The 24,392-nt window shown below is 38.8% G+C and overlaps 1 protein-coding gene and 1 long non-coding RNA gene across 3 annotated transcripts; one reads left to right on the top strand and one right to left on the bottom strand.

Annotated features, from left to right (window-relative positions):
* Nucleotides 1-8,688: 8,688 nt before the first annotated feature.
* Nucleotides 8,689-17,763, top strand: LOC115688674 (uncharacterized). Of its 2 annotated transcripts, XM_030614566.2 has the most exons (15): nucleotides 8,689-8,873; nucleotides 10,311-10,418; nucleotides 10,511-10,625; nucleotides 11,032-11,777; nucleotides 11,941-12,072; nucleotides 12,626-12,715; nucleotides 12,803-12,923; nucleotides 13,243-13,566; nucleotides 14,409-14,473; nucleotides 15,005-15,173; nucleotides 16,276-16,380; nucleotides 16,463-16,564; nucleotides 16,639-16,812; nucleotides 17,138-17,269; nucleotides 17,347-17,763. In XM_030614566.2, the coding sequence occupies exons 1-15, from the start codon at nucleotides 8,809-8,811 to the stop codon at nucleotides 17,488-17,490; spliced, it is 2,592 nt and encodes an 863-aa protein (XP_030470426.2). In that variant the 5' UTR covers nucleotides 8,689-8,808; the 3' UTR covers nucleotides 17,491-17,763. The 2 variants fall into 2 exon arrangements, with proteins under 2 accessions (XP_030470426.2, XP_030470431.2); XM_030614571.2 differs by lacking the exon at nucleotides 8,689-8,873 and having other exon boundaries at nucleotides 10,369-10,418; nucleotides 10,511-10,579.
* A 2,375-nt stretch (nucleotides 17,764-20,138) lies between these two features.
* On the bottom strand, nucleotides 20,139-20,728 carry LOC130137954 (uncharacterized). The gene is made up of 2 exons (XR_008816395.1): nucleotides 20,543-20,728; nucleotides 20,139-20,454 (listed from the first exon to the last, which is right to left on the bottom strand). It is a non-coding gene; the product is annotated as an uncharacterized LOC130137954 (long non-coding RNA).
* Nucleotides 20,729-24,392: the final 3,664 nt, after the last annotated feature.

Raw genomic sequence — 24,392 nt, 5'->3', positions numbered from 1 at the left:
TACAGACACCATACTTTCTCCACATGATGTATGGCTTAATGAATTTGGGAAATTAAATATTCTTTGAGCTGTACGAGGCTCCTTTATACAATAAGAATGTGGGGAAACACGTGACTACAAATCAAGAAAGCAAACACGACATAAAGTGTCAGAATTGGTTGAACACAAAAGTCGTTTGATATAAAGGGATCTGCGCTCAATTCCTGTCTTCTTGCAAACATGTTGACCTACGATTGGTTTATGTTGCCTGGAATATTTTAGGGTTCAGTAACCGGAGGTCTCTTGAAATGTTAATTTATTTGTGGCTTAGCCTCGTTATGGTCGTAATGCACCTAATTATTGTCCTTTCGAGGCAAAGAAAATGTTTATACAAAACTCAAGCTCTAGCTTAGAATTTGATTTTTAGTTTTATCGTTTTATGAATACATTCATGTGTTTGACATAAGCAGTATCTAACTACTTGTTTACATTTATAAGTTGTGATTAAGCATTACAATGTTGTGTTAACCTCGATTTACGTACTGGGCGCCCACTTGAAGCGGGGCCCACTAAAATCGGCTTTGGAGCCTTTGAGCATTTCTACCGATCCCAAAGCGATTATGTATCGTCAGTCACAACCTTTTGGTCCGGGTCTTTTAAAAATTCATTGAATGCAATGAACTTATGAGTGTACTTACATAGAAAAATTTCATGAGTATACAACCAATCATCATTCTAATAGTTCAAAACAAATAGATCTTGTCCTTGAATTATAGGAAAACCATATCTACCGGTCAAAACCATACTTTTACTCGATACCACTGAGTATATCAAAATTGCAAGTGAGTGTCTCAAAAAAGTAGCTTTTGGTTTCCCGTTCTACATAATTTATTAATGTTTGATGCACGTTGCTGTTCTGTTTAAGGTAACAATTCTGTTTGCCTCTCTTTCTCTAAGTGAGGACAGAGTGATTCAATATAATAAGCTGTGTTCACGTCAATGGCACACGAAACAGTCTCTACAAAATCAGTCATCGTCAAGACAGTTACCATTAGAATGAGAGAGAGAGAGAGATGGGCAGAAACCCCAGTAATGGTAAAGATGGATTGAAGTTCAAGAAAATAGCTTGGACAGTCGTTGAAGACCAAATCCTCATCGATTACGTCAAAGATCATGGTCAAGGGAGATGGCATAAAGTTCGTAAGGCAACAGGTGAATTACGGTCTTTAGGATTTTTTCTATTTTTCTCTTTGCAGACTTCCATGTGGACAAAAAAAAACAGTACTGTTAATGATAGGAGTGCCATCTATTTAGATAAATACCGATAATTCATTAAGTGCACCAATATGCTGCATTCGATATATAAATATAAGGTCCAACATATTGTTTTCCAATAGATCTTGAATGCCTGAAAATTTTTTATGGGCGACGGGTAAACACGAGACATAGTGTGCAGTCCAGTGAATAAGTTTCATCTAAAGTCTTACAATAAAATTCCAAGTACAGGACATTACACTTCGTAGTTTTCAATGAATCCAAGTTATTTAGCCATAGCAAATGGTCTGAAAATTTCTTCTTTTTTCTTATCCTCTGGAAAAGTATCCTTCATTTATGAGAGTAAATCCTATCATGTGCTTATATTTACTTGTTTTGTATCTCCTAATCACTGAAAATAATAGATAAAATTGATGTGCAGGTAGGGACTTTTAATTTGTTCAATATACTCCATGAACTTTAACCCAATGTTCAATGTGGTCCATGAACTTTCAATTTGTTCAACTTGGTCCATGAACTTTTAGTAAATGTTCAATTTAGTCCCTGAACTATATGAAAATGTAAAATATAGTCTTTGAACTTGAATTAATGGAAGGACTACGTTGAATATTTTTATAAAATTTAGGGACTATATTGAATATATACTAAAAGTTCAGGGATTACATTAAACAAATTGAAAGTTCATGGACTATATTGAACATTGGGTTAAAGTTCAAGGACTACATTGAACAAATTAAAAGTTCATGTACCAAATTACACATTGAGTCAAAGTTCAGGGACCGTTTGTGTCATTTTTCTTCTTCTTTTTTTGTCACAACAGACCTCCTTCTAGCTAGGCCACCAAAAGAGTAGCTAACCGGTGATTTTTGGTAATCACAAAAGGGAAAGTCCATGTTAGGATAGGTAAATTCCTCGGCCATGAAATATTATTTCGTGAAAAGTTCAATGAGAAAATACAATTGGGCTGTGCTTGTCAATAGCTTTCTTGCGATTACCCAATCTATCCAAATTAGATGACATATGCTCTTAATATATCATATCTTTTAATCGCGGTCATTCCGTCACGGGGTGTCGAGAATTTTGTGATTTGACCGAATTGATTAACTTCACCTTAAAGATCAAGTCATAAGCTTTTTAGCACGATAGGAATCACACGATCGTGGCACACGAGGGCATGAAGAGCATCGGGACCTTCTATTACACAGCTGGCATGAGGATCAGGAGCTTCCTCACCAACTTCCTCCTCCTAGCGGTCTCGACTATCACAAAGCAGAATGTAGCCAGATTGGATCACCGAACAACTCGCCCCAGTCTCGCTTGGACTCTTACTACACTTTGATGGCCGTCCTCTATTTTGTCAATCTGGTGTACTTTCAGATGTGCTGTCTCCATCAACAATGCCATGTTAGCATAACACCTAAAAATTCTTTTACAGACGATGAAAATAATTTTCATGGACGATAAAAATATTTTTTATTCATTTATTTTTATAAGCAATATGATCGATTAGTTTTTTGGAAAATATATTTCAAATCATTTATTTTCTGTGAAACGAACGCACCTTGACTTCGTGAGACACCGGGCAATGCATGGTGCATCAGCACATGATTCCAATTCCGTTTGAGTTTTCTTGCGGCAAGGGGGAGGAAATGGACATACGCAGGTTTGATGACGTAGGAGACAAAAGGTACTTGTTGGGTCCATCCCCCTTTAAGGTTTAATCACTAAGAGAAACTCTACATATGCATGCGAAAACCATGGGCGGTCATCAAAGCAAATGATTAAGAGCGTGTTAGTACACTGTATTGGTTGGGACAATGAAAAGAAGAAGAAGATGATGCTACTTATTGAGGTGTCACACTGACGATATCCTCAAAATTACAACGGCTTATAACAAATATCAAGAAACTGTATTACTAAACGGATACGTTATAACACTTCATAGCATAGCCATAACGCAGCTCAGCCACAGCAATACCAAGTAGGCTAATTGAGATATTGAAAAACGGGGAATGACGTTTGTGTCGACGGTTGTAGTCCGCTTCTAGTGGGCTTCATCGAGAATGTCAGGCCCAATGACCGGTGAAACTAGGCCTAGCGTAGTGTGATTTTGCCCTGGTGCTGCTAAGTTCTTCGTTAGAGTGGAGAGGTAGTGTCCTTCACTAATCCGCTAATTAAGATTATCATTATCATTATGTATGTGATGAAGAGATTGTTGTGCATGTTGAATTTGCGTGGGAAGTAGGAAAGGCCAGGATTTACTAACACGCGGTCTGATCAAGCAACGAGGAGATCCACAGTTTCTAACATCTTGTTCGAGTAACTTTGTGCCGAATTATCCGATCCCCCCAAAAAAAAAACTTTGTGCCAAATTGTGAGGAGAAAATCTGGGCCTGATTATTATGAATTTGGGCCTCATGTTGAAGCCTTTTCTTCATAACAAGCCTCCTGCTAGCCAGGCCACTAAGGGCTCGTTTGGTAACGTGCCAAATAGTAAAAATTTCTGCTCTTTTGTTCCCAGAAATAGTTTGGGAACAGAAATGCGTTTGGTAAACTTTTTGTTCCCTGGTACATTTTTGCAAAAATTTGTGCCCAGAAACAGTTTTGAAAGAGAAACAAGAAGTAAAAAAAGTTGCTTCTTGTTTCTCGGCACAATTTTGAGAATCAGTTTTTTTTCTTTTCTTCTTTTTGTGTTGCTGTTCTTGGGTTGTGGCCGGTCGCCGGCGACAGGCCTGCAGCCCAGGCAGCGAGCGTCACGGCCCTCGCCGGCCGCCAGCCCGAGGAGCGAGGTCCCCCTTGCCGGCGAGGGCGAGGCTGGACCCTCGCCGCTGGGCGAGGCGGCTCGCCGTCGGTCATGGCGAGGTCGGCCTCGCCCAGATCGGGCGAGGCCGAGCCTCGCCGTGGGTCGCGACAGCGAGGCTCGGCCCGATTTGGGCGAGGCCGAACTCGCCATGACCGACGTCGAGTCGCCTCTCCCAGGCGGCGAGGGTCCAGCCCTCGCCCTCGCCGGCAAGGGGGACCCTCGCCTCCGCCGGCGGCCGGCGAGGGCCGTGACGCCCTCGCCGGCCTCAGGGTGTGGCCGGTCACCGGCGACCGGCAATGGCCAAGGAAGAGAATGGGTAGAAAGAAAAAAATAATTAAACAATTTAAAATATTATTAATAAAAAGAAAATTTGTGTAGTTACCAAACGCATTTATGTTCTTTTCTATCCCGGGCATAGAAATTTTGGACAGTTACCAAACGCCTTCAAATGCTTAGAAATTGTTTCCGGGCACAGAATAAAAAAGAACCATTTCTGAGTAGAAATAGTTCCCCGGCATAGAAACATTGTCATGCGCACCCTAAAAGAGCGGCTAGCCCTTTTTTTTTTCCTCCGCGGGCCATGAAATATCCTAATAATTATTGATGTAGATTGTGAGACTTCCAAGATGCTACTTGTAGCCACCTAATTTTTAACTTAAGGTTTGCCCTAAAGTCGATTGAAAATATTATTTCGTTAAAAGTTCAATCAGAGAATAAAATTGGGCCATGCTCATCAATAGCTTTCTTACTATTACCCGATTTGTCCGAATTAGATCACACGTTCTTAATGAATCATATATTTTAATTGCGGCCATTCCATCATGGGTGTCCACAATTTTGTGATTTGACCGAATTGATTAATGCCACATTAAAAATCAAGTTATAAGCGTCTTCAACACTATAGAAATCACGCGACAGTGGCACCTGAGGGCATGAAGAGCCTCAAGACCTCGTATTACACAACCGGCATATGGATCAGGAGCTTCCTCATCAACTTCCTCCTCCAAGCAGTCTTGCTCGATTATCACAAAGAAGAATGCCCGGGTTGGATCACAAACAACTTGCACTAGTCTCGCTTGGACTATTACCACACTTTGATGCCCATCTCTTGGAAGGAACTACCCATGGTGACAATCGCCGACGCTACCTTTCAAGACAACAAAGACTAGAAAATCTCTTATCGGGCCATATCGTGCCGTTTTCGAGTGATTGTTAAGTTAGTGGAATCCAAATGCATAATCATCATTCAAATATGTAATGATCCTAGTGAAATCTACTTCGACGGCTTGGGATTACCTTGATTATAATCAAATCTCTGATTAAATCTAAACTCAAACGAGATGATGCAAAAGTGAAGACAAGTATCTGTTTGTTGCTACTTAAAATTAGATTCTTACTCCAAGCCACCACAAACAAAAAATCTATATTAATTCTTTAGAATTTGTTGAGTATATCTTGAATTCTTTATGGGTTTGAGCCAACGTTAGGGCTTGAGAACAATATAAATATTATTTTTCTTAATTTTTTAGGTTAAGAAACCGAGACAAAAATAGTTTTAGGTTTTTGAGGTATCTTTTGTAATCCTTGAAATTTTATTGTGAATTTTGTTTCTCCTCTCCCCGTGATTTTTCCCACAAGAATTTTTTTTTATGTAAATATGTGTATTCTTTTATTCTTCTCATTTTTAATTTCGCTAAAATTTCCGCGTAACAGAATTCATGAAAACCGGTAACGTGGACATCTTAGTAATTGTTTTTAGTACTCGAATAAAGTTCCGAACTAGATTTATGCATTCCCATCTATGAAAGAAATCAAAAGTAATTTAAGTGAAGAATATATATAAGTTCTTCAAAACACCAAATAAGATGGGCCGATACTACAAAATATGTGAAAAACTCGAACCGTTCGGTTCGAATTAAAACGAACCGGGTTGGACCGAACGGAGCTGACTTACTTTGAGGGTTTCGCTGTCCATCACGACACTCCGCCTCTTAAGTCCAAACTCCAACCCAGTGGCGACCATGAGGACACTTCCTGTTCGACGATTTGCTTCGCTTTCGTATCTCTCTTGTTCTGCTCCTCGCGTGCAACTAGGGGTGAGCACGGTTCCAGGGAGAACTGTGAATTGGAGAATCGAATCGGTGGGTTCGGTTCGGTTCCGGTTCCCAGTTCCATTTTTTTAGGAACTGTTAGTTCCAGGTCGGTTCCCGGTTCCTAGAGGAACCGGAACCGGGAAGGGAAGAGAACCGAGAACCCTAAAATCCCTAATTTTCTTGCTACTTTTCTATTCTCACTTCTCAGCTCTCTTTGAGATCAGGTCCTGGACAAGAGGGTTTTGAGTCCACCCCTGCGTGTTTGTCCGATTGGGTATCGTGTCATCTGAAGATATCATTTTCTTTGAGTCAAATTCTCATCGACGGCATCTGCGACGCTGAGCCTTCCGCTGCCGCAATGCTGAGCCCCTTCTGCCGCCGCGACACTGAGCCCTCTGTTTGCTATCACCGCCCTGGCCACGGCTCAGACCCAAGGAGTTTGGTGAAATCCCTCTATTTCTCAGGTTTCTCTCTCTCTCTCTCTAGCTGTTGAAGTTTGCACGCTCAGCCCTTCGTTTTCTTGGTCAAGCGATTGTTGTTGTGTTGGTTGATTTTCATGGTCTGCATCCGTTCATCTTGTTTGTTGGATCTAACAAATGTCCACTTGAATTGATTCTTCCATCAATTTTGATGCATGTGAAGTCTGTAGGTATGTAGAAAAGCTGCACATCTGAAGACATCATTTTGTAACTTTGAGCCAAAATTCATTTCGGTGGCAAAGAACATGACAATCTGTCATATGAATTAAACCACGATTTGCACAGAAGAAATCAGTGCTGAGACATGTAACATGGTATATCTTTAAGTAATAAACTTAGCAAGAATCATCAGCTAAGCAAACATAGCTAACCTCCAACGAAATACGGTGTTGCATCTCAGAGAATTCCAGTTAGCTTGTCCATCGTATCAGTAGCTGCTGCACTTCAAAATCTTCGAGTTACAAACCATATCCCAACTAAAGTTCAGGAGAAAGAAAACAGATTCAAGGCAATTAGAAATTTGTAATCATCGTAGTTCCTGCGAGGAATAGAGTAACGAGAGTCCAAATGAGACCACCAATCTTAAAATCTCATTCTGAAGTTTATTAACCCAGATATGTGGGAACTAATTATCTTAAGCTTGTTGGAAAGTTAAAGAGTCTCTACTACTGAAGCTCTTAACTTTGCTAGGCTAAGAGCCGGTTAATCCTACTGATCCGCTTTTGGAAAGCGCTATAGGTCTTCTCAATTCAGTATGAGGACTCTTTTAAGTGTCAAAAACAATGACTCTAGCTCTAACTTTCCTGCTTGGTGGAGAGATATTTACCATCTTTGTCACTTGTAGATGGAAGACAAACACAAGCATTAGCGATTAAATGTTTCAAGAGCTAAATGCTACCTTGGAGGAGCTTGGAGGGGAACATGTTTCGTGCTTTTTGTTGAGAAAAATGTGGCATCTTACCTTGAAATTTAAAGTCATATGTGTTGCATCCCAATAATTACTATTTATCGTTATATCCCCTTTCTATTAAGAAAAATGTGGCTTTTCAATAATCTATGTTGCACTGACATGCGACACGACACGCGACTCAACACGATACGCCGACACGTCATTTCTCAAAAAGTAGAGAATTCCGATACGTTGTGACACGTTATATATTAAATGTATATTTTTATATATACATGATAAATTATTATTTTTACGATTATTTTAATCAAACAAATTTGATTCAAATCTATAAACAAATAAATAATAACAAAATCAAATTAATTTGATAAATTATTCATGACATATTTTATTAAGCCATGTGATGTAGTAAAGTTCCTTTGGCCATGTATATTTTTCTCTTTGACTATTTTCGTTTTTTTCCCCCACAAAAGATTACAAATATATTCATCCGGTTTCCTTATGAAAACGAGTGATGCCAGCGGCACCGTTACCACCGTTACTTTTGGAATAGTAACGGTGCCGTTATCTTAGCATTACTCCTCTCTCTCGGTCAGACGAAACCCTACCCATCTTCTCTTCCGTGGCCGCTCTTCTCTTCCATAGCCGAAATCGCAAATTCCCTCCTCAACCCCAAACCCTAGATTTCCAGATCCTCCCTCTCTTCTCTTCCATGGCCGCTCCTCTCCCTCACTCCGCCGTCTGCGTCGCTTCCGCCAGGAAGTGCAGGTTCGTCTCGCTCGATTCTCTTCGGTCGCTTTTCTTTCTTCTTTCTCCGCCAGGAGCTCCTCGTCGGCGCTCCGGACTCGCGTGTCGCCTACGCGTTGACCGCGTGTACGCCGCGTGTTGGCGTGTCGGACGCGTGTCGTGTTGTCGGACACCGACACGGTGGCCTCCGGAGAGCGTGTCAGTGCAACATAGCCACTAGTAACTAGGGATATGCAAAAGAATCGGGAACCGGTGGTTCCAATAATTGGAACCGGTGGGTACCGGTTCGGTTCCCGGTTCCGGGTGTGGAACCGCCCATCCGGACCGAACCGGTAATATACTATATTTATTTAATTTTTAATTTAAAAAAGAAAAATCCAAAACCCTCAACTAAACCAGTCAACCTAACTCTCTCACAATCTCACTCTTTGGTCGACGCCTCTCCGATACTGTATAACTCGATACTCTCTCCTCTCCGACTCTCACCGTCTCCGTCGCCGTCTCCTCACGAAGTGGGATCGAGCGATGAAGATGAAGATCAACCGCGCCTGCGACCTCAGCTCCATCTCCGTCCTCCCTCCTCACGCCAGGTTCATCGCCCGCGCGCGCTCTCTCTCTCTCTCTCTCTCTCTCCCTCTCTCTCTCTCTCCCTCTCTTCCTTTCGTGCAATCGATCGTCCACTTGCTTCGTTTTGAGAAATCCTTGGTTCCGTAGCTTTAAGGAACTACTGTTCTATGTTGATCCGAGTCCATGAGCATTCCCGGTCTGGTGATGAGCGGATGACTCTGTGAATCTTCCAGTTTCGTGGAATTTTGCTGCTTCTGAACTGTCTATTTTTGGCGGAAAAATGCACAAAATGATTGCGATTAGATTACGAATGACTTCATCAGCTGAAATTTGGAGCTTGTAACTGTGCGTTGCTAGTTCTATTGAGGATTGAATCTAAAGATTGATTTTAACTTTTCCGTGAAGTATTGACAGAGATGAGGAGGCTTTGAAATTTTAGGAAAATCTGCAATTAGATGCGGCATCGTCGTGCGGTTCTCACTCTCGGTTTCCTTTTTCTCTTAAGTGACTTCGAAGAGATTGTGCCTGTGAGATGCTGTGAAAACAGGAATTCGGCTGCCTGTGTTTGCGTCCTCATTTATCTATCAGTTCTAGAGAAATCTCACAACTCACTTTAATAGAGATTGTACTAATACACCGAGTGACGAGCAGTATACATTTGATTACCTATGACAGTTTCCTGTCCTCCATGTTACAACATTTCATGGTAGTGTCTGTGTAGTCATCTGCTCTTCTTATGGAAGGAATGAAGACCAAAATTGTTGAAGTCCACTGTCTGGCTTCTTCACATGAAAAAGGAGTGGAAAGTTACACTCCTAAATGTAGCTATTGCAATGTCTTTGGCTCTAGCTTGTTAGGAAGTTCTTGGCACAAATGTCTTTATGCGGTCATATTTAGAAATTTTGAACAACAGGTGAAGGTTTCCACTTTCCAGTCTTTGGCTTTGGCTTTTTAGGAAGTTCCTAACTTGAAGAGCAATGTCTGAACAGCAGGTTGAACTTGTGTATATGAAGGTTGGTGGGACCGGTTCCATAGACTCACCCGGGAACCGGACCGGACCGGCGGTCCGGTTCCCGGGTGGGTCCATGGAATCAACGGACGGTTCCCGGTTTCAATTTTTCGGAACCGGTCCTTAGCGGGCGGTTCCCAGTTTTAGGGTGGGAACCGCCGACCCGGACCATGCTCATCCCTACCAGTAACTAGTCTTTTGTATTTTTTTGGTGAATGACAAGCCGTTTTGTTTAATTAAAAATGAAACAAAAAAGAACCTGTAATACCCTGGAATCGACCCTGGAACCTACCCGATGGTAGGTTCCAGGTTCCTCACCCGAGGGTAGGTTCCAGGTGGAACTCCTATGTGCAACCGCAATGTTAGTTTAGCTCAACACGTTTCCTTTTTGATGTTAAACTCGAACAAACGAACGAACAATTTGTCGTAATTGGTGTTTGTTCATGTGCAGGTCGAGAATCTGCGTAAAAAATTTGCCCAGCTACGTGGAGGAGGATCGCCTGAGCGACCTCTTCTCTCAGAAGGGCGAAATTAAAGACGTTAAGCTCATGCGCACCATGTATTTGTTGTTTTTGCCCTCTTCTTCTTCTTTTGTTCTTGAAATCGGTGTTGGAAGAGTGAGGTTTTTGTGTCGGGTTTGAATGTGTGCAGCGATGGTAAGAGCAGGCAGTTCGCCTTTATTGGGTTTCGGACCGAGGAGGAAGCGCAGGAAGCTATTAGGTACTTCAACAAGTCCTACATTGATACTTTCCGGATTATTTGTGAGGTTCGTTTTGTAATTGATGTTGTATGATCGTTTTGTAATTCTTATTTCAAAGTCTGGTCCTTGTGTTTTTCCTGTTTTCATTAACTTGTCAAAGCATGGCAAATGGCTTGTGATGTAATGCAGCTAACATGAATTGAATTTTTGACACACTCTCATCTCTGTTACCTCTTAGGCATCATTTTGGACTGGTTCTATAGTAATGTGATCAGCACACATTTTTAATTAATTGCTGCTGTTTACTAGTAATCCTCAACAGAGGCTGTACATGTAGACACTATTGGTAGTATGAAGAGTATGATCAACGATTTAGTCAATCAAATACCTCTTTGTATGCACATCTATAGAGTGTCTTAGTTCAGTAAATATAGCTTGAACATGTGGATTCAATCCTTTTGCTTATTGGTAGATTGCACGAAAAGTTGGAGATCCTGATATTCCTCGACCATGGAGTCGGCACTCATTGAAGAATAAAGATGAAGTAGCTAAGGGTGGGAAAAAAGTTTCTGGTGGTGAATCCACCATTGTGATTCCTAATGGAGAGAAGAAGAATCTTAAAAAGACAAGCGAGAGCGATGACCCTCAGCTTCAGGAATTCCTTCAGGTCATGCAACCAAGGACCAAGTCAAAGTTGTGGGCAAATGACACAGTAGTAGTTTCAACAGATTACCCAAATGAGAGTGCCAACGGGAATCCTACTCAAGCAAAGAAAAACATCAAAGAAAAATTAATAGAAGCAAAAGTTAATGACAATGGGGCTATCGAATCTTCAAACAGTGATGCTTCTGAGGAGTCAGATAGTGATGCTTCTGCTGTTTCTCATGATGATGTAATTTCTGACATGGACTACTTCAAGAGCAGGATTAAGAAAGAATTGTCTGAGTCAGAATCAGAAGATAGTGAAGGTGAAGGTGATGTTAATCGAAAAGAAGCTAAAGTAGATCTGTCAAATAAAAGGTCCAGGGCAAAAAATGAAACAACTGTGCATGCTGATGAAGAAAACGATATACAAGATGAGGCTGAAAGGCAAGGTCCTGAAGTTTCAGATGGCGAGGCACTTGACCCCACAAATCCCTCATCAAGTGCAACGGATGATAAGGAAGGGATAATGGAAACTGGCCGTCTTTTTGTTCGCAACCTGCCTTACACGACAAGGTAATTTTTTACCTTGACTACTTGACTTTGCAAGTTGTTCTATTATTGTGAGATATTTCCAAAGAAATTATCTATATAAACAATTTCCAGAGAAATATTGACTTTTCTTTTTTAGATAACCACATCAATATAGCCTGCGTAATTTTATGGTGTTTGTGTGAAGTGAGGAAGAGCTGGAAGAGTTATTTAGCAAATTCGGCAAGCTTGCAGAAGTCCACGTTGTTGTCGATAAGATAACAAGACGGTCAAAGGGCATTGCTTATATCCAGTTCGCTCTCCCAGAGTCCGCATTGAGGTATTGCTTTTTTTAGAGAAATTGTGTGTTTCTTCTATCCATTAATTTTTATTGAATTGATAATGATTGAATTTTCTATTCATTCTTTAAACATTTTGAGATAGTAGGTTTATTCTTGGGCTCCAAGATCTTGGTTACTTAAACTAATTCTTTAACTGTCATATGATGTTAATATATGGGCTCTAACTATGAAGTTGTTGGCTCACTATTCATTGCTTCGTTAGTTCTTAGTCTCTTAGAACGGACAAGCAATCTTGAAGAACCTCTTGTTCAATTATTATTATGGGCACACGTGTCATTATATATTTTCTAGGCTCTAAGTTATTATAGATTTCCTTACTGTATGAGCAGCAGCCATTGGAATAGTTTTTTTCCAGTTTATCAGTGGTTGTCGTCGTAACGTCAGCATCGGTGTATGTTTTGCCACTTGATTCGTGCCTTCAAACCTTGATAATACTGTTAAAGTTGTAAGATGGATATATGTAAACTTTATTATTTCAGGGCATGAAATTGACTAAATCAGATGTATTATTTTGTTTTGATTCTCATGCAGAGCTTTAGAAGAATTGGACTATTCAGATTTCCAGGGAAGACTACTGCATATTTTGCCAGCCTTGCAGAAAACCGCTTCTAAAAAGCAGCAGTAAGTAGTAGTATTCTATAATTTTATTCGTGTTACGCTCCTTCAATATGCTGTCTTAAAGGACCTTATAATGTTACTTTTATGTAGTGATTTGACTTCAAATCAAGCTCCAAAAACTTTCAAACAGCAGCGGAAAGAAGATAGAAAGGCTTCTGAAGCAAGTGGAGATACAAAAGCATGGAATACATTATTCATGCGCCCCGACACGGTCTGTTAAGATTTTAGTTTTGATTCAAGACTGTTCCTAATTTGTCATAGTCTAGAACTTTGCTCAATATAATTATTTTATGACGGCAAGAAATCTGAATCTCCAGCAGTTGATTAAATAAAAGTGTATTCGCGAGTAATTGTATAAGACTGATTAGTTAATGGAGAATCGTTTGCAGAATTATCTTTCTTGTCATGAATGCTTTGGGCGAGTTTATTGGCATGGTCATGTGATAATTGTGTCCCTTTTTTAGTCAGCACACTTATCTTTTTTAGGGTGTATGTGTTTGCTCTCATTTATTACTTATTCAATACAATAGGTTGTTGAAAACATTGCGAGGAAGTATGGTATAAGCAAAAGTGATTTCCTTGATCGTGAAGGCGATGATCATGCCGTACGTATTGCTTTAGGAGAGACACAAGTGATTGCTGAAACAAAGAAGGCATTGACAGATGCTGGTGTCAATGTAGCATCTTTGGAGGAGCTTGCCTCTTTGAGAGCAGAGGGTTTGAAAAGGAGTAATCATGTCTTGCTAGTGAAAAACTTGCCTTATGGATGTTCTGAGGCTGAGCTGACTAAAATGTTCGAGAAATTTGGTAGTCTGGAGAAAATAATTTTGCCTCCAACAAAGACAATGGCACTGGTATGTGGTGATCTCTCTATGTTTTTCCCTTCTAAATAGGACATCGAACTGCAATACACTACTTTTCCTTAATGTTAGTGTGTTATTTACGGAACACGTCATTGTTGATATCTAATTTGAGGTGCAAGTCTATATTTGGACACATATCTGATGGAATTGAAGCGAGGATTGACATGTCTGCTAGGTTAGATGGATTTGTTTGGCAATGTAGGCCAAAATACCTTCAGCGGACAGCTAATGAGAGTTCAGAACCTTGGTATGAACAGCATGTTAACTGATTGTTCCACATGCCAATGCTTGACATTACTTTGGCTCAGAATTTTGGTGGAAGAGAATAAGGTGTATAATATCAACCTGCCAGTTACCCTTTGCATGGGAGCTTCTTCTCTACTGGGTGAGGGGAGAGACGGGAGAGGAAGAGGGTCCAAAGTGGTGGAGAAGATAGGTCCAGAGGCATTGCGATATTGTTGGGTTCTCTTCTAGTGAAGATTAATCACTGACACTTGATCTGGATCCATTCTAGCTGAGACTAGCCTGGATGCTTAATTTTCTGAAACGACACAGACACAGTATTATTTCACCGTGGTTATGAAACACTGATGTTCTAAATTTTTTTTCCCTCATTCCCATGATTACTAACAGAAAGTGGAAACTTATAGAGTAGACTGGAATTATTATAGCTTGTGAATAAAATGACATGGTTGTGTTGGGACTCCTTAACTTCCCTTTCTCATTCAATTTTCTTCAACAATTAATCAAGTTTGCCTCGTATTGTAGTTTTCTATCTAGTTTGATAGTTCAATCTATTAACTATTCAACCTTATTCTGGTTACATTGATCAGGTTGTTTTCCTCGAACCTTCTGAGGCTCGTGCTGCTTTTAGAGGTCTAGCATACCGGCGATACAAGTATGTGATGTTCAATCTTCATCTGCTTCGTGACAGCCCCTTACTGTCTTTCTCTTGCATAAGTGCATTGGATATGCTGCTCATAATTGTGTGAACTCTTCACAATCTGCCCTTCTGCCGCGATAACAGAAAATTCTTTAAATCGGGAATTCTCATTTTTCGAGTTTAGCTAGGTTCATGATACATTGTTACTTGGGAGAAAATATGGTTCTTAATCTAATTGGAAATCTGTAATCCATGATTATATTAAAAAAGATCGAACATATGATTATTTAGGGCACCTGAGATGGAATGGAGCAAGAGCAACTAGTCCTTCTACAATGCCAATAATATATATTTTTTAAAAAGTACAAATTATGATAGGTTTTGAGATGCCTTGGCAATGAAACAGTTGATACATTTTGATAGATGAATGATTTTTCACATATGGCCTAATCACTACATTGCCTGAACTTTTGATTTCTTTCGTTTCTCATATTATCATCATTTAGTTGTTGTAAGAGTTTCTAATAAAAGTTAACCATGATGTAGGGATGCACCACTGTATTTAGAATGGGCTCCTGGAAATGTTCTTAATCCCACAGCTAAAAGCGATGGAAACAATAGAACTGTTGTTGGTGAACAGGATGCTAAAAGGGTGTTACTGGAACAACATGTAGAGGGACTACTGGATGTGGATGTTGATTCTGACAGAATTGAGGTCTAAATTTTATTTCAGATTTGGCATTTCATGCCTTTCTACTTTCATATACAATTGTTGTTTTTTTCCTTGTTTGAAATGTATACATGTGTTCTGCTATTGCTTTGACCCGTGTTAATGTATTTTCCGTTCACTCTTTTTTTATGCATGTAATTGTGGGCCCATGTGTTCGAGTAAGCAATTCTGCCTGAAATTACATCTACTTTTTGGTGCACTTCTCAAAACCAGAAGCATGAAAAGAGAAAGTTGAACAACACTATATACATATTCTCTTGTTAATTAAGTGTTCATAGAGAAGTATAAGCATATTTACTTGTATGAAGTTCTTTAAAAGGAAACTTCTATATTATAACAGAATTCGATACAGTGAAGGTCATCTTTGTTCAAATGCACTTGTTGATAATGAATTTGTTAGAGGTTGAGGCATTTCGTCATTCTGAACTGTCAAATGGTTAATGCTATAAATACAATATTTAAGTTAGTGTGCTGGATGTGTTCAAGAATTTCACATGCCACTTTTTAAATATTTGAATTCATGTTACTCAGCCTGCTTCGTTTAATCTATTTTATTTGATTGTGCTGGCATCAACTGTCATACGAGTAAGATGAACTATAAGGTCAAAAGATGCGAAGCATGATAGTGAGCTAGATTGGCCTTAGTATGAGATAGGGTTATATTTCCCATGCGAGTATTCCTATTTTTCTCTTATACTATATGTAATGTCTTTTTCAATCTATTTGGATCTTAAAAAAGGTTCCGCAATATCATATATTGGATTGTGCCTCACACTAAATTAAAGCTCTTTTTTACTTGCATTAGCTGCAATTTATACCTTGTCCTTGTGAGTCTGATGTGATGAACATTCGAAAATTATTGGAACTGTTCTTAGCTTTCTAACTTGAACAACGTAATTGCTTGTATAAAATGGTTGATGCAGCAATTTTGCGTATAACTTTTTCAGATTCCCTTTGCTTTTACTAAAAGCTTCTCATCTTTTGACATGTAGTATTATGCATGCCATACTTGCTACTAAACAAGTTAGGGATAATTCCTGCCTTTCCTTTTTTGGGTATACTTATGTTTTTGCCTTTGCTTTTACAGTCACGGTCTTTGTTTGTCAAGAATCTTAGCTCCAAAACATCTGATGAAACTTTGAAAAGCCACTTTAATAAACAAATGAAGGAGGGAAGAATTCTCAGCATCACGGTAATCTTTTAGACAACAAGAATTAATGTATATGATTTATTATCCACTACTGTTTATCAAGATATTGTTATTTTCTGTACAGATAAAGAAGCACATGAAAAACGGGAAGCATGTTTCAATGGGTTTTGGGTTTATAGAATTTGATTCAATGGAGACAGCAACAACTATTTGTCGGGATTTACCAGTAAGCCTCTTCTTTTTTCTCCTTGATAAAATTCTATTTTGTAATTTTCTCATATTTTATTAAGTTCTCTCTAGGGAACCATCTTAGATGGGCATGCCCTTATCTTGCAACTTTGCCAAGTAAAGAAAGATGAACGAGTACTAAAAAAAGCTGACGAAGAAAGAAGTTCGACCAAGTTGCTTGCGAAAAACGTTGCTTTTGAGGCAACGGAGAAAGATTTAAGAAAGCTTTTCAGCCCATTCGGAAAGGTAATTTTCTTTTTTACTGTTGTATGTATCCATTGCATGGATTGCCTCCATTGTGTTTGTCGTGGATTAACTGAAGGTGACACAGTTGTTGGTCAAAACGACATACTCTTTAATAGTTGTGGATGTAAATTTTGGATCTTCTCCTCAATAAGCAAATTTGATTTTCGCGTTGTTTAACAAAATTCAAGTTTCTTGGGGTCTTCTAAGATTTTGGACTATTGCTCCTTTTAGAGTCAATGAATCCTCTGTCGGCTTTATTCATACCAATTGTTTGAGGGTGCAGTTTTTTCTAGCATTTTGGTTGACCAATGATCCGATTCCGCAGATTAAGAGTTTGAGGCTGCCTATGAAATTTGGAAATCACAGAGGATTTGCATTTGTGGAATACGTCACGAAACAGGAGGCCCAGAATGCTTTGCAAGCACTAGCGAACACCCATTTGTATGGAAGGCATCTGGTAAGTCATTACTACTACTCTGGAATATGTTAAATTCTTACATGCAGTTAAGTTGGAGCTATAATTTTGGTTTTCAGGTGCTAGAGAGAGCGAAGGAAGGCGAGAGTTTGGAAGAATTACGTGCTCGAACCGCTGCGCAGTTTAATGATGAAAATGGGTATAGTATGGGCAAGTTATCCAAGAAGAGGAAGCATATGGCCATCTTGGATGAGGATAAATGAAGATCAAAAGGATTGCCAATCGATGCTGGTTGAGTTTGAAGTCCAAAAACTGATTGAAGAATTGCTTCAAGCGATGTACAAAGGGGCAGAAGAGGTGTTTATTATGTGTAATGATATGCCCAGTTTTGCTGATTTTGGGTTCTAGTTTTAGTTGGTCAGAGGCCTTTCGCTTTTCAATTACCACATTTTTTTGCTAGATGAAGTCACGAACTAATTTTATGCTATTAACTTCTATTTAAGTCAATTATAAAAGTTCATTAGGTTATTTTCCAAGTTGCAACTTTTATACTGACTTATAAACTTTATAGGCGAATTGGGTCAGTATATTGAAAATACCATGTTATTTACCAACATTTTTCCAATCAAAATTATCAACTACTGTTAGGTTACTAACTCTTATTTAAATCACTTAACAACGTTCAAGCGATTTCGAATTACTAACTTTGCTATATGTTTAAACTTTATTAAAGGGTAATACAGAATTGGTAAATTGCTATAAAAAAACTTTCTAGTTCATAATCGATTGAATGAATGTTGCTAAGTGACTCGGTTAGGAATTAACATCTTAAATTAATTGGCAATTTCGACGGAAAAAATTAAATTCATAATTAAAAAAAAAACCGGTAATGTCATATAAAAGTTGGTAACTTCAACGAAAATGGATAAATGATTAGAACAGATCGTAATTCTGAAATGACCTAATCAACCGTGGAACATGGCTCTAAAGGAATTTGGCAACCACTATTGCAATCAAGTCAAAGAAGGATCAAAATATTTTAACGCTCGAGTTTGATTTGATCAAGTGAGAATTCGTACTCGATTTGACTGTAATGTTTATTAGCCGAAGGACCAATGTTTATTGTTCCCCGGACGCTCACCTGAACCCAACATCTACAACAAAGTATCAAGTTTGAGTTGCAGTTATTCAGCACCACTTGAGACCTTAGAGACAAGTGTCACGGGCCGACGGTTCCTTGGCCGCGGAATAGCCCGTGCGGCGCCTGGCGCGCCAAATTGCCAACAGAGCCCCACCAGCCTGTCAATGATCCATGATTCCCTCCAAACAAGGTACTAGTGCTAGTGAGCAAAAGTTTGTTAGAGTTCTGATAATGACTTCCCCATGGACATGGCCTCAAGCCATACAAAAAAAAAAAAAAAAATCATCTCCCAAATGTCCCTATCAAAAGTGCTCTTATACTATTGGCCGCTAAACGAGAAACCTGAAAAGATTGAAAGGAATTGAGTGAGAAGCCACAACTCAGTATGTAGTGCATCTTTTCTTAGCAGATCAAGCATCTACTATGCATATTTACAAATCTAAAACACAACTCATTTAACCCAAATCTAGAATATAGTATATGTACAAGATCCAAATGAGTTACATTACTTCAACATTATTGTGTACATATAATAAACATTGCTTAAATCCAAAATATCATATCACACATCAATGATTTAGTCCATTGATTAATTTTTATCAAATCACACGCCAATGGTCTATTCCATCGACTAATCTTAAATCACATGTTAATGGTCCATTCAATTTATCAATGTATAATGCCCCGTGATAATGCTACCAAGATTCTCCCCTTGGCTTGCTCTTCACTCATATTGCTAGTGTCCAACCCATAAGAATATCCTAAAACTAGTATGCATATTCACAAACCCCTTGATGGGTTCACAACGATATTGAGCATAATCCTTATTCTCCAATAATCCCACAATCAAAACCATAATTCATCTCATAAAATGGTTTCGCAAACTGAATCATATCACCTTTCACAACCCACTTTATCAAATTGAAAGCATTTCACAATTCAATACATATAACCTTTTATAATTATACTCAAAATCAAGAGCTTTTTGTAATTCTTTCATAAAAAAAGGTTTCGCAAATCCAAAATATATAATCTTTCTCAACTTTGTTCATCAAATAGAATATATATGTATATAAATAAACACTTCGGAATTCATTTTATAAACTAGTAACTTTTTGAAATGCCTTTCATAAAACATTTCTCAAACCATTCACAAATAACCGAAAAGGAGTAAATCTTCGATCCAACATTTTATACAACAAATATGCCATTTCATATAAACTATACTATATATAATCAATATTACTTTTGAAATATGAGTTTGCAAACACGAAGAAGAGATCGTACCACTTACCTTGGAATGCCGAAAACCAACATACGCTCAAGCCGACGCACTCGTATTCCTTGAAGAGCTAATTTTTTTTTTTTTGGTCAAAAAATTCGTCTCTAATTTAGCGACGAAAAATTTTGACTTTTGCCAAAATTTTGACTTTTGCCACAAACATTGTTCCAGAACGAATTTACGACAAATTTTTATTAATTCTTTAGCGACGAACTCTGCGACGAATATTGTTTAGAGACGAAATTTTATTTTTGCAACGAACTTTTATAATTTGCAACTGTATGATAAAACCATTTCTTTTATTATTTGATTTTAAATCTAATTAACAGCAAAATTAATTTCTAGAATTTATATTTAACATTGATTAAGCACTTAATAACATGAAAATATTATAATAATATGAAAATTAAATACATTCATCAATATTTTCCACAAGAATGGCTCTTTGCGCCTAGTTTATCCAACATCAGAAATCTGATCTACTCTGATTCAACGCTATGAACTTGCCCAAAATTGGAAAGTACATAAAGAAAGAGAAGTCAAAGGAGCATGCTAGGATGAGATCGAAAAGTCGAATGGACAATCCTCACAGAAACCTCGGTGGCATCGGGATCGTGTCACTCATTCCATGTCACCACCCGTCCCCTCAAAGGCCTCATACTCGTAATCCTCATCAAGATTCTCCATTGTTTTTCCAAAGACGAAGGATTTCGTTCCCATCGTCGTGAAAGGCACGAGGCCGAAAGCTCGAGCGGTTTTGATCTCCCTCGCAACCTTCCTCTGCTCCTTGGCGCTGATGCGAGTCTACAAAAAGGGACAAATGGCAAATAAATAAGAAAATCAATTTGCAGCTCAATTAATTTCCATAACCTAACTGATATTCGAACTTTACCGAGCTCCTCTTGATTATTATTCCGGCAGCGTTTATGAAAATTTGCAAGGAACCTCACATTCTGCAGAAAATTGAACATTGAGAAAGTAAACCTCTAAGCAAAAAGATACCAACAGAACATGACAAACCATCCAAGTACGCAAAAGTTTCATGCAAGCTATGTTATTCATATATTATTAGGCGAACTACAGCACCCACATGGCACTTGTAAAGCCTCTAACCCAGGCAACTCTTCCAATTTCAGTCCTCCGACCCTTTTCCTGAAATAGACAAAACAGAGAGAAACGCAAAAAGAAGCGCCCACATGCATTAGATTCTAAAGTGTCTTAACCTGAGCTTTAGAAAAGCAAGGTGAACCACTACCCTAACCCTTCAGCTGAAAAAATTCACTACCTAACCAAAAGAAATGATTCACCATAACCTCTCTTGAGGAGCAACATGATCAGACCATTCTGCGATACAGATCTATCTGGTAACTGAATGTTGTGGTCATAACAAGAAATGGATGACAAATGAAACACTGTCAAATTACTGAAAATTGAGGACCTTGCAATCATTCATTCAGTCTGCAAATAATGAGTACCAGCCAAAGAAAATTTAATATCATCTTATCTATACAGCTGAGAAAGATGAAGAGACCAAAACCTCCCCAAAGTCCAGAATGCAGAGAAAAAAGTGGAAGAGGAATGAGAAAGAACAGACACATACTCAAAGCCAGTAATCTTCCTCATAATCATCACTTCATGATGCACATATCAACTTAAGGAACTGGTATACATCAGCCATTGGCATCTAATCAATTATAGTACCTGCTTCTCTTGTAAGAAGATAGTTCTGAATCAAATAACTCGAGCTCAGTTGAGTCGGCCATCCTATCTTGTTGATTTGTCCATATACGTATGGTCCCATCGGAACATGCTGTCACAATGTCTCCATCTTCCAAAAATTTGGCATCCCATACACAACCGGGATGCTCAATGCTCTGAACACAAACTCCATCTGAAAGATCAAAAACTCCCAAAATCCATAAGATAATTTTCAATTATAATTTATTTCTGATGCAAGGACGAAGACTTTCAGTTTCTATTAATCATCTTTCAAGTCGCCTCGCTGAACCATTTCTATAATTGCTACCAGTCAGGCACATTTGACCAGCTCCTATATATGTTAGAAAGGAGGAGGCAAAATAAGCGGCTGACTGCATTGAGAGAGCATCAGCATTAAATCCAAGGAGGAACTGTTGCATTTGAAGAAATGCCTAAGAGTTTTACGAGGGAAGTCATTTTCATTTTAACTCAACCTATAAAGAGTTTGGAGCCACATTCAAAAACAGCTGCACACTATTACACTCCAGACGCATGTTCAATGGAAGCAATGTGCAACCTAGTTGATACCAAACAGAAGCTTCCAACCGCAATAGACAAGAAAACTTCCAGCCAGAAGCATAAAGGACCCAAGCCATGATGCATGACAAGCTCTGTAACTCTACCGTAACATAATTATTCTAACATAACTAAAAGAACCAGCAACAAACAGCTGGAGTAAGAAAAAGGAAAAAAGAGAAATAAGTGATTGGTTAAACGCTCATGGCAACCCCCGTGGAAGTGAAAATCAAAAGCAACTACCTTTCCATATTTTGGCAAAACGATCTTCACTGCCACCGACTATAAGGCCCGAAGCATGTGAATCAACAGAATAGACTATAGAAGTATGATCAACCATCTCCATTAGACATTCACCGCTCACTGCCCATAACCTGATAGACCTGTTGCCAGGGGACGAAAAACTATTCACTAACAGCAAGCAGCGGATTATACAACTTTGTAAACATAATTAGACAAAAATGAATGAGCAAATTAGACAAGAAGGTAAATATAATAAGCTCAGCAGCATGCATACTTATATGCCATATTCAAAGACATGACAGGCCAAATACAGGCTCCCTTTAGCCCATGATCAGAAGCTCAGACCTGATCTGCCAGGCTGTGCCTATGAATGATAAGATAACTTCTCCATGGTAAATATTGGACAAGGCATCATCAAAATGCCTGAGCATTTCACTTGGCGTTCTTTGGGTATGTAAGTTCCCAATGCAAGATTGGTCCGACCAGCCACAAAGAGTCAGAACAAACATACATCTTGGAGCACTTAAACAAACTTCATTTGTTTGCTGCAATTTTTCTCACAAGTCATTTGATCTGAGCGATCCAGGTTTCGAATGGGTCCTCCTTTCCACAGCTACTTCTCCTCTTATTTCCGTGTCACTTTAGGTTTCCAAGTCAACTTATACAGGAGACCACTTCTCTTCGTTCTCAATTGTTGCAAAGTTGGCATAAATGCAAGCTTGTTTCTAGTCTCAGCTAACCTTTCCATCACCCAGTAGGGTATTTTAGAAATCCTCATTCGAGTTAAGAAGGCATCTTAAGGATTAAAGCACTATTGGACTTGAAAGTTTGAAGGTGACTTTTTTCTATTGTTTGATTTTATCTTACATAAACTTCAAAACTTGCAAAGAAGCAAGAGCATATACTAATTACTTTCATGGACTTTAGACATAGTGAGTACTAACAGATGAACTTTCTATACCACAAACTTAATTCAATGAATCACCAGAAAAAAAAAATGAACCTACCCATCATGTGATGCAGATAGAATGCCCAGATGAGGCATCACTGCCAAGCCTCGAACTGTATCTACACCATCCACCAGTGAATAAGTACATGGAACAAAACAATAGCCATCAACCTAGTACATTTCTTTCAAAAGCAGAATGCACGAAGGAAAAAAAAACAAAAAGAGCATGATGGAAGGAACTGCTATCATTTCAAACACATTGGTACAGTAGCAGCAGGGGCCCAAAATGTTCAGCTTCACACAATTGAATAATAGCTTATACAAATTCACAAGGACTCCATGAAATTCAGGCTTCATAAACACAATAGAGAACCGATAGTTTCCAGTCAATAAAGAGAGGAAACAAGAATTGCTTCAATTTCTAAACAGTTAAGATGATAAGAAAAAACATAACAGGGGGCTTCTCTCAAACTGCTTATTATCAAATTCAACAGCTACATAGCAGATTTTGGAGCATTATAAACTACTAAACTGCTATTGACTATTTAAGATAGTACACTCAGCTAGCTCTAGCAGCTGTTCTTTATTTTTTGTTAAATTAGTAAGTTGGAGCAGATAGAAACAGAACGAAAGAGAACGGTTAACCTGTATGCCCAACAAAAGTCTGAGTGCATGTCTTTCCTCTCCATAGTTTTAAGGTTGTGTCACTTGAACCTGGATAAAGTAGAGAAACAGCTTATCAATAAGATTCTTCTTGATCTACTAAGAATGTCAACACATCTATAGATGAGTCCGACGGCAAAACTGCTGCTAATTAGGAGTAAAAAAAATCCATCATGTTTTGTGCAAAGAAAAGTTGAGGACGTGAGTCTATGACCACATATCACAGAATCATTTGTAAACAAAATCGAACAGACCAAGAAGCACCTAAATCAAAGGAAACTTAAAATTTAAACGGAAAAACTGAAAAACAACAAGACCTCCCCTAAATGCGGAAGTCCAGTCTCAAGTGGAGTGCACTTCTGGAACTTTAACAAAATTTGCTGATGATTCATTAGGAGAATGACCCGGTAAACAATGTTCAGGAACATCTCCATTTGCAAACTCTTAAAATCTAAATCATGCGGACGAACATGTTCTTGACTGAAATTTGGCCAACTTCATCGAAGAAAGTAATCGTTACTTCTAACAATGAAAGCTTGAATATTACACCTACACCAAATTTCCACACAGCCGACCAATGAAAGCTTGGACCACTCCAACAGCCCCGAACGGC

This window comes from Syzygium oleosum, unplaced genomic scaffold (genome assembly GCF_021117445.2).
Source record: "Syzygium oleosum isolate NSW1041296 unplaced genomic scaffold, Sole_v2.1 Sole_v2.04, whole genome shotgun sequence".
In the NCBI taxonomy this organism is placed as follows: Eukaryota; Viridiplantae; Streptophyta; class Magnoliopsida; order Myrtales; family Myrtaceae; genus Syzygium; species Syzygium oleosum.
Note: the sequence above shows the minus strand (reverse complement) of the source record. Positions and strands in the feature narration are given on the sequence as shown.

Coding starts and splice junctions, on each gene's coding strand:
- LOC115688674 (XM_030614566.2), top strand. CDS start 8,809: ATGAAGATGAAGATCAACCGCGCCTGCGACCTCAGCTCCATCTCCGTC. Junction 10,419..10,510: donor GTTAAGCTCATGCGCACCAT/GTATTTGTTGTT, acceptor GAATGTGTGCAG/CGATGGTAAGAGCAGGCAGT. Junction 16,381..16,462: donor GAAGAATTCTCAGCATCACG/GTAATCTTTTAG, acceptor TTTTCTGTACAG/ATAAAGAAGCACATGAAAAA.